Below are 14,507 nucleotides of genomic sequence, written 5' to 3'. Positions count from 1 at the left end.
AGCACTGGGATCACTTTGTCAAGGGGATTAAATGGATTTACGTCTCTGGATTAGAATGTAACCAGCTGGGTACATTTGTGAAAGAAAGTGTGTCTGCGAGTGTGTGTTTGTGAGTGATAGGGGGCTTGTTTTAATGGTCCCTGTCAGGTGATACTGCTGTTAAAGGAAAGCCTCTTTTCTTCTGAACACTACCGAATGAAACCTCATTTAGCGCTGCAAGACTGCTTATATTGTGGTCTATGAGATTTGGTTACACTACTGGACACAATTTGCATAAATGGTTGTGGTATAATCCTCCATCAAATCAAATTTAAGGAGAAGCTATATTCGGTGTTTTAATGTATCAAAGTCCCTGGTCACATTTGTCTCCCTTTCTCCCATACTGGGGTTTAAAATGACATGAGATCAGATTTAATAAGACGACACAAAATACTCGACGAGCTTCACTTAAACAATGTGAATAATTAATAACTGTTGCTCTAAATCATAGGATTTTAAATTGGTTTCGGTCACCAATGATTAGAGGAAGGGAATCACTATTAAACAGTATTAACCGCATCTAAAGACTATACACAAACTGTCAAAATAGTCACGCACTGTACACTGTACACTGTACATTTAAATACACTGTATTTAAATGTACTCTAATCACTGTAATATAAGCTATCGTAGCGAAAGGTGTAGGTCACCATCAGCGTTTGAGGTCTTGACATCAGCAACTGTTCTTGTTTCTTTCACGTTTCTCATGTGGTCATTTCGCAACTGCCGGCTTCATGCTTGTCTTCTCATAAGGCTTTTGCAGCAGCGCGCTTCTCATCACCAAACAAACCTTTTGTGAACAAAGTGCACGTTTCTTATACCCTTCGACAACAGAATCTCATTTACCTATATGTCCTGCATTTGCAATTGGAAGATTACAACATGTGCACGCATCTAAATAAAACTAAAATATAAGTCTTGGTCCAGGAGGACTGGGATAAATGAGGCACTACAGTAATTTACAGTAATCAAAGAATTTACATTAACAGAAAAAAAAAAGGTAACGTGTATGAATCTGACTAAATTATTCTAAATTGATACTGTCATGTTAAGCAGAAACAGCAAACTGTTTAGTTGTCTGATGGTTTGTTCACAAAGTGATGATTTGGACTGATTTTGTGCATGGTGTCTGATTTGGAAGGGGAACCACGGTGATGGTAAGTTTTGGGACAAACAAAAATCGCTTAAATCTGGGCAACCATTTTAAAGAGGTAGGAGTTTATTTTGTAGCGGAAACCGGGCTTTTTTTTTTTCTTTTTTGGCAAACTGGTTGCATGGTTATTTATTACAGACCATTTTTGTTTTGTGTAAATATCAACTGGATACTGCATGCTGGTGTCTTCATGCTTTAAGTTTAATTATTGTTTTACCCAAAAGGTGAAGGCCGAAACAATCATCTGCCTTTTTTCCTCCTTTTATTTAGTTTGTTCCATTTTGTGTATAACTGCTGTCATGTTCCGAACATTAAATCGAGTTGAAAGCACTAAATAATGCATAAAGATGCTGACTGACCGTACTGTGTTCTTTTTGTAGGCAGAGAATGGGCGCTCACACATTCTCATTTGATTATTTTTGCATGGTTCTGCTCATTTTGTCAAACCAATTTGTTTTCCCACCGGTCGCATGTTTACCTCACCTGTTTGCTATTTCCTTACAAACTTGTACTTCTTCTCTCATGCTCTTTTCTTGAGAGTGGCACATTTCACATGGCAGTTTTCTCACCCCCACAAAACTCACTTTGAATGCCAAAAGTAATGCCAGGGCAGTTTAATTTGGGAGGCAATCTCCTTCTCCATTGCCAAGATGCTCTCACCGGTCATTGCCTTCAGTATCGTGACTAAATCACCTTCATAGATTTCCAGTAACACGAAACCCCGCTGTCTGTTCGGAAACCTTAGAGGCATTACTTTATCACAGCCAGCTCTGTTTATCGAGGTCATTTTCTGTTGCGATGCATTTCATCACATATAGCAGCTTTTCATTTAGGAAGAATAAAAAAAAACAAAAACGCTAGGAATAGATTCTGTTGAGTATGTTAAAGTAAATAGTTGTTGGTATCAAAAGTTAGAATCCATCATGTTAAAAAAGAGAACTGACATAAATAAAAGATTAAATGAAAGATTCAATGAGCCCTGCAGAACAAGATAAAAGAGACTCAAGATGCTGATGCTTTTCATCCCCTCGCCATCTTACTCCTCCTGATCAATACTGGTTCTTAAATCATCAACTGTGATGCCAGTTTTATCTGCGGCTAACAAAGATTTGCTTTAAAGAACTAAATTCTTCAAGGTTATGTCTAATATTCACACAGTTTCAATTGTGTCCTGTATTCCAGGCCAGTGCATGAACACAAAAATAGGGAGAAGGGGAAACAGAGTAAACTTCCTCTGCAGGGGTAACAATAGGTCACTTGCATGTGATGTTTAATGCCTTGCATGGCGACGACATGCAACGGCCAGTACTAGTCTGCATGCTGCTTAATGAATATCTTCCTCTCTTTCTCTTTGCCTGTCTGTGCTTCCAGAAGACAACTATACTGAAGGTGGGTATTGATCATTGGTTGCTGCTAAATACCTACACATTGTCCTGGCTTCTCAAATAAATGTAAGCAACTGTTTTATACATTAATGGTAATGGTGGTGTCGATAGTACGGGAGTGGTAAGTTGGACTGATCAGATTTCCGCTGTAAACCCAATATCATTTATATTATATATTGGATTGAGATGTGTAATAACAAGGTGATGTTAACTTATATGATACTGTATGTGAATACTTTGCTTACATCAGCTCACTGTCATGATTCTATGTGTTTATGATGAAATGAATATATAGATGTTTCATGTAGCTTTGAAAAACAGGACCAGACTTATTCTAACTTAATACTTTGAGTTGCCTTGAAGTTCAGATAAGGTACCCACTTATTTATTAAGACTGGCACAGTGAAGATCCATGGAGGCCATTAACACCTGGTTAAAAAATGAACATCTAGTAAGACACTAAAAGGTGGCATAAATGGACGTCCTTAATTAAAAATCAGTCTACAAAACATAACAGCACCAGTGTAATTTGTTATTTCTGCGTTATTTCTTTTTTTTTATTATTCTTTTTTTTCTTTTTTAGTTTAGGCTGTAATCATTTCTCTACAGATGCAATGGTAGCTTCTGCTTATTACCAAGTGACTTTGCTTCTGCTAAAGGTCCCATAGTATGATAAAATTGAAATGCTTTTTTGAATATGCTAATACTGTGCCCCACGTGTGTCCACAGACCCACAAAATGTGGCAAAACGGCAACTAAAACAAGGGAACCAAAGCAATGAGACATGGTGGGAACCAAAACAATCCAATATGGGAACCGAAAGATTGAAAAATGTGTGTGTGAACCAGACAGTTTGCAGACCCTGGGCATGTCACAATGGAATAAGCCGACTGGTTATGAACATGGTTCCCAGGTTGAACTTTCTATTTACCAGCCACATTGCTGCTCCAGCCTTGTTTCATTGGGAGGTGTCTATGGCATAGACAAGATGCACAACCATCTTCCAGAAAAGGGTGTGAGTTTTAAAGGCTACAGACAATGAAACTGCACAATGCGGACAAGGGAAAATCCAGGCAAATGCAAGCATGGTGAAATAACAGTTACACATTCTAGGGACATTTGAGATTTAACATAACTTGCAAAAAAAAAAAAAAAAAAAAAAAAAAAATAGATGTTATAAGAACCTTTAATACTGAACAGACAAAGCAAATGATTTCTAATTTACAGTTGAAATAACCATTTTCTTTTATAGAGCAGGCTAAATGCAGTCGTCCTCACAGCTTGTTTTCATTGGGTGTGGAGTTGACGGCTAGCATAGGATTTAAGTGCAATCGACACAATCGATGTCGATAGCTCAAAATGGTACAATGATCAAAGGATACGCAATCATCATCCCGTCCTTTGTGCGATTTAAGTATGACTCACGTATTGTGTGGACACAAAGAGAATCTATATTTACGTACAGCGATGCTCTTAAGTGTGGTAGGTGGATGATCATCTTGAAGAAAAGAGACTTTTTTTTCTGAATGATGTCTAGTAAGTGGCCGATGATGCATCGCAACCTGCTTTGGTTGACTAAATGCTCATCTGGCTAACCCTGTCTGTGCATCCTCCTCTATCTCCCCGTCCCACTTTTCCCTTATCCCAACACTCCTCAAGCAACACAGACATCCTCACTGAAAGAGATGCCTGCTGGTCAGTGTCACACAACTTCCCATGATCCCTTGTTCTCTGCTGACTGTGCTCTTGTTTTCCTTTAAGGTCTGGCACACCTGATGATGGGCGACCAAGGTATGAGCGCTGTTCCTTCTTCCCGTCATTCCTCCATTATCCCTCCTGTCCCCACTGTGCTCGGAAATGTGTGTGCCTCTGTCGCCTGTGCAGTGCTTGGGCTTGAAGCTTCCGATATGGGCTGTCTTTTCACTTATTTTGAATGACCTGGTTGATTTTTTAGCTTTCCATGACTTTTTTTTTTTTTCTCCACATAATCCCTTTCTCATGCTCGTCCGGCTTTCTCCACCCCACTCTGCTGCTATGTCATTTCTGTCCACATTTTCATTCCCTTTAAATATTGACATTTTGTGTACTTTTTTTCCCCCCGGTGACGCGGTTCAAGAAAAGACACACTTGCATTAATATAACTTAAATGTAATGCACAGAGGTGGGAAATAGCTTACGGAATCTTTAAGCTAATCCTCAAGTGTCCTCACTTCTGTACTGCATGTTGCGAGCATCTGCACAAGCAACCTAGCCATTCTACCTCCATCTTTCCATTTGTGCAGCACTGCAAGTGCTTATCTTGCAGCATAGCTGGTACATATAATTCTCCGTTCCCTATTATCTTTCACACATTTCCACTTTTGTATTTGCACATACTTGTGGCCACCAAACTTCTTTCTCCTGTCCTCTTTCCTCTTCCAACTTGACCTTGGCACTCATTGGTGTCTCCTTCTCCCTCTGTTCTCCCTTTTTGTCTGGAATCTGCTTTCATCATGGAACATTTCATCAAATCTCATAGGTAAAAGTAAAGGTACTACCCTTTCAATTCTATGACTTCATTAAACTATGACAGCAGTGTTTGTGGTATAATATACTCATGCTGAATGTGTACAAAGTCATTTGGCCTTTTTTAAAATTGCTTTTTCAACCAATAATGAAAGCTTTTCAAGGTAGGTGATGCTTTCGCTTTGCGTTCGCACATTGAAGCAGTGCAGCTTCTTCTTCTTCTTCTCTGCTTGATGCATGGGAATCAGAAATATCACTCACATGGGCATATGAACACAATAGTTGCTGTCCTAGTTCCAGCACATCACCACCACCCAGGGGTAACTACACTGTTTTTGTTCAAATCATGGGTTTTGGGGTTTCGGTTGAGGCTTGATCATAATGTTGTGGGCCTCCCATCCTGGCTGTGATCCTCACCTCTTCTCCCTGTGGGGTAAGTGGACTTCTGATCTTTCCCGTTTGACTCTCCTCCTCAGGGCAGAGAGGAGAAGCTTGGCTTCTAAGGTCCTTGCTGAGCATTCAAGGTAAAACTTTGATTCTTTCAAGCTGGTTACTGACAGAAAAGCTAAATTTAGCAAGCCTTCGTTAGCTTAAAGTAGCGTGATAGATTTGAATGTCATTGTGTGAGGTTTACTAACTGGAAAACTATATTCAATATGTTCAATGATGAACACAATGACATTCAACCATTCCATTTGCATTCTGTAAAACGTTTTCCTTTGTTGTCACTTGCTTTGATATTCAATGTGCCATTAGTTCTAGTCTTTGCAATTACTGCTTTGCACCACATAGCAACTACTGTGTTATGTTAAATGCCTTATGTTATCATGTGCTCGTGAAACATCATCTGAACAGGTAAGTCTTCAACTGATTTGTGAATGTGTAGTGTAACATCAGATACTCTTCTGCTAGGTTTAAAGCAGGAGGGATACAAGCTTACATGAATAGCTAATACACACACACACAGACACACACGCACACACACACACGCACACACACACACACACACACACACACACAGTCATATTCCCATCACTACAAAAGACATTACACTGAAATTATTAAAGTTTTTTTTTTTTTATGATTTACTCTGATCAACCACAACCACCTTTTATCTTACTTTAACCTTAAACCAATTATTTACACTAGAACTGATTATATTACATAATGTTAAGGGAACCACATTCAAAATCCATTGGCCATTATAAAAGGTAGATATTGATTTTTCCATCATCTAAGGTAAGTGCCATTTCCGTAGTCCTTCTGCTTCCTTGTGGTTCTAAAAATTGATACAAATGGGCTTTTCATTACGCACATATTGGACGTACTGTGTATACATGTAGTAGTTCCACTTTGATTTGCTCAGTTTGAAATCACAGGTGTGGGTGGTTTATGAATTATACTTTGGGAAACCCTTGGTCTATAGAGTATTTATCATAGTATTAATTGATCAATGATTATGTAAAGATATGTTGCGATTTAATAATCGGTAAACACGAATGGAAATTTTACTCTGTTCTCGTATTTATCTGTCTGAAAGACTAACCCTAACCCAGAGACACAACAGCGAAGCTACCGTCAGTTGTGTTATGTGTTGACAGCCTTGTTGCCGCCTTCATTCTTAGCTATTTACACTGTATTAGCTATTAGGTCAACTTGCTGACTATTAGACTCTTTTAGGTACACTTCATGGTGAATGGGGCTTTTAGTGTCCACTATAGGGCTACGTGTGAAACTCAAAATTTGTGCTACATTCTAACGCCCAGCCAGCTTGGATGTGGCAGAAGGAAAGCCGCGGGGAGAGATCGAGATAATGCTGATGATGCACAAATCCGCCATACGTGGTACACCGCTTCTAATTTGGGCGATTGCAAGTTGTCCCCAGTGGCGCACAGCGTGAAACCCAGTCAATCCAGTTATGTACTGTGTGGTCACAAACACATATCCCCCACATGAGTATTAAATCTAGGAGTGTGGACAGTGCCTGTATTCATTGTCTGCTTTGAGCTTGTGAGAATATTGTGTATTATGTTATCGCCTCCCTTGAGGTCCTCCTGTGTCACGTTAACCACTTGTATTGTTTATCCCCTGTTTCATTACTACTAGCCCTTTGAGCATGGGCTCTTGTTTGTGTGCTCCACTCCGCTGATGCACTGACTCTAGATTCCTAAAGCACTGTCTCCATCCAGCTCTAGAGAGCAGGACGTACAGTAGGATAAGTCTTAATACCACTGGCACACAAATCACTCGGGTATTTAATTGCTGTCATCACAATAAACTGCCATGCGCAGCTTAAGAGGAACTGCAGACCGCGCAGCCGGGCTTACAGGTACCACTGGGCTATTTCTAAATTAGTATTCTTCCTAATGTAATTGCTTTCGTTTTGTAAAGATGGAATTGTCGTTTTTCATCATACAGTGCACATTCCCAGGGATTTCTGTGAAGCAGGCAAGTGAATCCTTTTGCTAGTTTATTTGTACATGGTGGCATACATCTCCCACGTCAAATTAAAATTTAAAAGCACTTAAAAGGACCTTCTTGTAAAAATGACATAAAAATTCCTTCACATAGCGGCTTTCAAATTATCTCGTAATTTTCCTCAGCGTGTAAAGAAATGTTAAATATCAAACGGTTAAATGAGACACTTTCACAACCAACCACCGGGAGTTAACGGTGTGTGGATATTAGTCATGTTCTCACACATGCAAATTGGCCTCGGTTTTGTGGGTGTTAACTGTAAAGATCTATAGCGTTGCTTTGTGTAGAACAAAGATTATCAGTGTGAGACATCTCGCATGTTAAGAAAGCAGACGAAACCGCATGAGACAAAGTCAACTCCATCATCAGTGTTTGCTCTATATATATATTTGGACATTATTATATTATAATCCATAATGAAAAAACATACAAATACATGTAAGACAAGTACAGATTCTATGTCAAAACCAAAAATTTAAAAGCCGGAGGAGTGTGTCTGATGTCTAGACTCCCATGGGCCTTTAATATTGAAGAAAATGCACCTTGTTTGTATGTGTTGTAGCATGATACAGTAGTGTACAGTAGTGCAGTACAGTACAGTAGTGGAAGCCTAAGTTGGAAACAAATACAGTAAAAGAGTGTGATAGGATTGTGTTAAGGTCACCTCAGCATAGTGGAAAATGATGAAGAACTTTCACTTGATGTACAATATGTGGGATTTTACCACCTACTTACACTAAAAAAAATGCAGTAAAATACTTTAGTGTCCATGGTTCTGGCAAATCTTGCAGTGCTTGACTTTTCTGAAAGGTTGTGCAGAGGTGTGGACGTGCTTTAGAATGTAACTGTTATGACAAAAAAAAAAAAAAATCATAAAATAGAATTTTATTTTTCCAATTCAATGCTTTGTTTTGGCTAACGCCGCTCCTTCTCTTCATGCACTTCCTAGCTCACACAACCAGTACTAGTCTAAGTGCTAGGAGCCAAATCTGAATATTCTGCGTATTATATATCTAACATGTATATCAAGATTAGATTTGAGATAATCTTTCAGTTGTGTAGAATATAGACATCTGCTAACATTGTTACAGTACCAAACAGCCACCTATAGTGTCTCGTACATTACACGAAGGGAGGGGATCACGAAACGTCAGTTGGTCGTAATTTGAAACCTCACTGCAACTGAGCAGGCTGACTCATATTTTTAGTGGTGCTTCTCAATTTTTAGTGACTTCGGTGTCATATTCAGAAATAATAATGATAAAAAAAAAAAGCTGTGATTTTTACACAGTCAAAAATGTATTCACTGTAATCTTTGTAGAGTGAGTAACTGTGGAGTATTCCTCTGCCTTATCTGCTTCTTTCAGGCCAATGGCTGCAGAGGCAGCGGCGGTACAGTCGTTCTGTTTGTTTTGCTTTCATAAATGACCTCATAAGGGTTACGTAGCAAAGCTGAGAGCAGCAGAGCAGCGTGTCAAAGTGGCACGAGAAAACAAAACAATGCAGCGGGGCAGAGCGCTTTCGTTCCACATGAGTCCTGCATTACCATTTTTCCTTTACAGCGAGTTTGACAGGTTTGTGAGATGACATGAAAAATTTGACCACCGTCATGGTAGGGCAACATTACACATGTGACTGCACATGTGAGTTGAATAAACCGATCATTGCGACAAGCAAATCAAACATGTGTCCCTGTATTGTTATAGCAGGTATTCAGAATGACAAGTTTTGAATTTAAGATAAAACTGCAGTACGTTTGTCATTGTGTACATCTTGGTATTAGTGCTGTTACACGGTTACGGTGATTTTATAGTAAGAGAGCAGCCCATCTGATGCACCTTTGCATTGACAGAGCAACAAGTACTTTTAAATAACATGGAGCGGCACGTCAGAGTGCAGCTTGTCAAGAGGTACTTGCCTTTTTTCTCTGACAGGTAACACAATACCATGTGGTGCGTGTTGAATCAACAGCAGATGTTGCCTTTGTAGCGTCACATGAAACCTGGCGGAGTGTCAGTGAAATCCTTGCGGCTCCACGGACACCGCCAGGATTACAGTTTCTCAGATTTAACCCCAGCCATTAAGCATACCGGCATTTACTACCTTTCCCAGTCGAGTGGACGCTAACCTGGGTGGCAAATGTTACAAATTAAAAAAAAAAAAAAAAAAAAAAAATCAAGACGTCCTTAAGTGAGGCTGACACTGAGTGCTCATTGCTGAACGTCTTGATTCAGACTTCTCCTAGAGGCCTCACTTAGAGTTAATAACACCTTACGGTAAGTGGTCATCTGCACTCTCATTATGTAAAATGTCAGCGCAAGTGCTATTTGAGAAGCTGACTCAGAATCTTCGACAAAATCTCAACTAGATTTGTCTGTAGGCCTTGGTATAGACGTAACGTCATTGCCATCTGGCCTGAAAACTCAAATCTAAGAGCCTGACTGAAGCTTGCACTTAACACAAACTGGTAGTTTTTCCCATTCAATGAACTAGTGCAAACCATACTAACAAATTTATATTGGTTTGCTATTATGGTTGATTGCCTATGAAACTAACCTAAGAAAGACTTCTTAAAGGACATTTAGTCAATAAAAACGCACTCCTTATGAAGCTTCTACAGAATATGTGTAGTAAAGCAAAGTGTAGTCTGTTTCTATCCTATGTAAGTACTGACAAATACTAAACATAAGCAAAAGCATTTACTGCAGCATTAGTGTCACAGTTTCCCTCAGCTCCAGATTTCCCAGGAAGTCCCAGTTTTATCCACATCTTTGTCAATGTTTTAGTATTTTTTTTTTTTTTTTGAGCAAATATTTCTGTTGACTGACCTAAATTTCAAAGCTCATCCCTTTGTGCAACAGTCACTGCGCTGCACTGGAAATGTGAGCAGGTTTTTCCCTTAAATATATTTTAATCCCGTGTTGGAACTTCAAGGGGGAAAAAGGAGCTAATGCCGATGTTACAGTTTTATCATCCTCATTAGCTGCAGGCAACACACCCCTCAGAGCTATTAGTAAGATGTGTAATTGTTCTTCTTAAGAACTAAAATGATTGGACTACTACAGACACAATTAAATGGCCGTATATACACAGTATAGAGAACGTATATTCACTATATGTTTTAGGTTGAGTGAATGCCACTGAAATTTCGATCAAGTTAATGTCACATCTATAATTACTCATGTTTCATGAGTAGTGTGAAAAACATGATTAATGCTCAAGAGAGAGATGACGTCAAATGAATAAGGAAGTGAAAAAGTGTGAAATAGTGAAGTGAAATATATGTAAGATATGCCAGGTGATCATTATTTTATTTCTCAGGTTAGTGATACACTGAGCAAATGTATGTACATTGGTGCTGTCTGAAATCTGAATGGACCAGACGCTTTTAGAGACCTTAGGAAACACTGGTTTTAGATTGAGAGATGTGGTGAAAATATTAGCTCCAAATGACAAAAATTAAAAGGCTCAGTGTCTGAAGTTTCCGGGAGGGACAGAAATATGGAGTTAGCAAAACAGAACTGATCTTTTTTTTCTGACACAACTTTTTTTTTGTTGGAGAACTGAAAGTGTTAATGATTGCCGAAGACCTTGATGCTTGAAAGGTTGTTAACAATTTCTTCAAACTAGTATTTGAAATGAACAGATACAGAATCGATTCGAGTGGGTTTTAGTCATCTCTTCCTGTTGAGTGAATTCAGTGTTGACTGTTAAGATCAGAGGTGCCCAATACGTCGGTCACTGAAAAAATGTTCAACAACCAACAACAACTCAAGATCTTAGATACTTATATTTCTACAGCTGGTGAAATAATGTCTTCCTGATACACCTCAATACAGATTTACTGCATAAATAAGAATTTTTTTTAGATAATTTGAATAATATTCAGATGCAACATTCCACATTTAGTCCCGTCACGATAATCAAAATCAAAGTCTCCTTAGGAAACAAGTGCAACCCAACCACACATAGAAGCTGATGGCTGTTTAAACAGGAAGCTTTCAAGCCTTCGCATCTGAAGTAAAGTTAAACAGAAATATAACAGATGATGAGAAGACATACGAGGACTGCACAGCTGAGAAATGTGCTTTGGTGTTTGCTTGAGATACGCACTGGCATAAAGTTACTTCTTTTCAAAGTCTCTGAAAAACTTACTTCCCAGTATTTCCATATGGACGTTGCATAGAGTCACTGTGTTTCCGTATTTCCATGTTGTTCCAAACAAGCATCATTACATAAAAAAGGAATTCTTCTCTCTAAGAGCTTACTGATTACAAACTAATTTCCCTCTTCCACGCCTGCGTTGCCTACATTACCTGTTATATACACCACCCAGGACCATGGGCGTTTCTTACAACTGAAGTAATTGTACTCGACGGGTCATGGAGGCAGTATTCACCAAAGATAAGATAGAGAGGAACAGACTCCTTTGCAGTACAGAGGAAAAAAGGCCTATAATTGCCCTGAGTGAGATTTGTGTATCTTGACATGGCAGATTGGCAAGACTGCACTGAAGCTCTACAGATTAGTACATTAACAGAGACTCTGCTCCTGAGGGGGGAGGCAGGAAGACGTAGAGAGAGTGAAGGACTTAAAGCAGACAGAGAGGCATTTAAAGAATGAGTACAGGGAAACGGGTAGAGAAAGGGAGAAGGGCACTGTGCATGCTGTAAAACAGAGGCATGTCATTATAGAGAAAATGTAGTGATGAAGCAGAGGGAAAATAAAACACTCAAATCACCACAAGTTTAATAAGTTTTCTCTTTGAGGAAGATAGGTTACATTGTTTCTAGCAAACATTTGCTTTCATACGTCAGATCTGCCAGTCTGGCAGTTTCCTGATAGACATGTTTTGCCTCTTTGTGCCGTCTCGGCTTCATTTCCAGCATCCTCAATCAAATAAGCTGCAGCGTGTATAGAAATCACTGCACTGTCAAAGCAAATTTTCAGTTGGAGGTAGGTTTCAAAAGCATTTCTGTCTTTTCTTGTAGATCACCGGGGATAACCAGATCCAACAGCACACTTTGGATTAACAGCAATCAGTGCCTTTCCCAAAGAATATTTATTATAATAGATGACAAGCATATAATTTCTTTCCTGACCTAAAGAAAGGGCGAAGGAGAATGTAGAATAAAAAGGTTGGATCAATATGAACAAGGCTCATCTGGCTCCCCAGGTAGAGTGGAAGGAGATCTGCTCCAGATCAATATTGCCGGTCGATGCGAGCGAGAGACTGCAGTGATGAAAAACTCTATTTCTCGGCCCACAGAAGGAAGTGGATGAATCGCAGCAGAAAATAGATTAAAGGTAGATACCTATACTTCTGCTGTAGACTGTGAAATGCATCCTTTGCATGTCGGTTTGTTTAGTTGTAGTTCAGTTTTTAGATCACGGATTAAGGCCCTTTTACAGGCCTTTAAACATGGAACGCCGCCAAGTGCTCTTATGATGTACTGTATGCCGTTCCAAATCATATTCATCCTTGCTGTAGGTGTTATGAAAAGAGATAAAATATATTTGGACAATAAATGTTTATGGAGAGATGTATGGCACTGTAGTGCTTCTTTATGTAGGTGATTTATGAGAGCAAGGCAGCAGCTAAGCTACCTTCAAAGGGATTGCTATTTCCTCCATGTATAATGGCTCATTTATCTTCTCTCATTGCACTGCAAGTCAGGAATGTGTTGCTTTCCAGACATCCAAACCGGATCCAGGTTGACTAATTTGTGAGGAATCACTCTCACACCATTATATATTCATTTGCCCTTTCCGAGGCAATTGCACTGTCTTTGTAGCTAAATGTGATAGTTATGACAAGGAGCGTATCTGTGACAAACGTGTTATTGGAGATACCCGAATTCAGATGCAACCACACTGCAGATGATGACTGCACAAGCTGCAACACCAACAACAATGCAAATTTGGGACAACATCTTGTCAGAACTACAAATGTAATCATGCACACATAATAAAGTTGTTATTAACATGAACAGGGTTTGCCAAAGTATGTTGCATGCTATCACCATGCTTTTTGTGGATTTTCATGTGGCACTTTGTACTGTGTCTCGAAGGACCGCCTAGCCCTCCTGCGTCACTTTAGCCAGTCTTACATAACCTTAGAATTACACACAAAAAAACATTACAGGTGAAATGAGCTTGAAATGGCACGCTAGAGTATTCACATGAAGTTCTTTTGAGAGTAATTAAGCTCCGGTATTTATTTGTATGATTGGACGGTTCCTGTTTTTTTTCTTTCTTACAAATGATCAAATATGTCATAAATCTCAACATGAACAATTTGTCAGTGGTCTTGACATACTGCAAAATTTAATTAAAACTGAATGTAATCACACAGAGCATCACAAATCAACCTGTCATATTCCCAGTTGTTGACTTCAATAAATTAAACGTCAATTAGGATTCTTAGTGTTCTTCCAAAATTGTTGCTTCATTCTTGAATATTTTTGGCCCAGCCAACCAAACCCAAAAAGTGGATGCCTTTTCATTGATGCATAGCGAGGAAATGGCAAGGCTCCCTGTGGGAAATTGAATAGTCCATTTCCAATCGAGTGTGCCCTGGAAAATCCATGGGGGTCAGTGGCAATTTGTCTCAGGAGGTCTACACCGAGAGTCATTACGCTCAAGACCAACATGTCCCAGGGGACTGAACCATTCTTTAGAGGGAAGTCGTATTCCCTTTATATATATATATATATATATATATATATATATATATATATATATATATACATTTCTCCTTAAGTTTCATCTTGCAAATATGTTAAAAAAAAGAAAAAAAATGCCGAAGCAACATGCATGACAACCATAACAATGAGCCCAATGCTATCACTATCATAGTGAAGCAGCTTGTCATTAACCTCTATTTTAAAGTACCTCATCTCTGTTGAACAAATTGCTCATGTTCCTTGTTTAATTATACGCAAGGC

General features: G+C 39.0%; 1 protein-coding gene across 33 annotated transcripts in view; it reads left to right on the top strand.

The window, feature by feature from the left end:
* Positions 1–14,507, top strand: part of LOC125019307 (neurexin-1a) — a 238,328-nt gene that overhangs the window by 18,684 nt on the left and 205,137 nt on the right. For 7 of the 33 annotated variants that reach the window (XM_047604028.1, XM_047604009.1, XM_047604026.1 and 4 more), the window contains exons 3-6: positions 2,564–2,581; positions 4,339–4,368; positions 5,096–5,107; positions 5,559–5,606. The exons of 5 other annotated variants lie outside the window; for them this stretch is intronic. In XM_047604028.1, coding sequence (XP_047459984.1) covers positions 2,564–2,581; positions 4,339–4,368; positions 5,096–5,107; positions 5,559–5,606 — 108 coding nt within the window. The remainder of the gene's footprint in view (positions 1–2,563; positions 2,582–4,338; positions 4,369–5,095; positions 5,108–5,558; positions 5,607–14,507) is intronic. 21 more of the 33 variants (XM_047604031.1, XM_047604022.1, XM_047604020.1 and 18 more) reach the window with 11 other exon arrangements.

The sequence above is a fragment of the Mugil cephalus genome, chromosome 13, assembly GCF_022458985.1.
Source record: "Mugil cephalus isolate CIBA_MC_2020 chromosome 13, CIBA_Mcephalus_1.1, whole genome shotgun sequence".
Classification (NCBI taxonomy): Eukaryota; Metazoa; Chordata; class Actinopteri; order Mugiliformes; family Mugilidae; genus Mugil; species Mugil cephalus.
The sequence above is the reverse complement of the archived record's forward strand: the minus strand, read 5'-3'. Positions and strand labels throughout refer to the sequence as shown.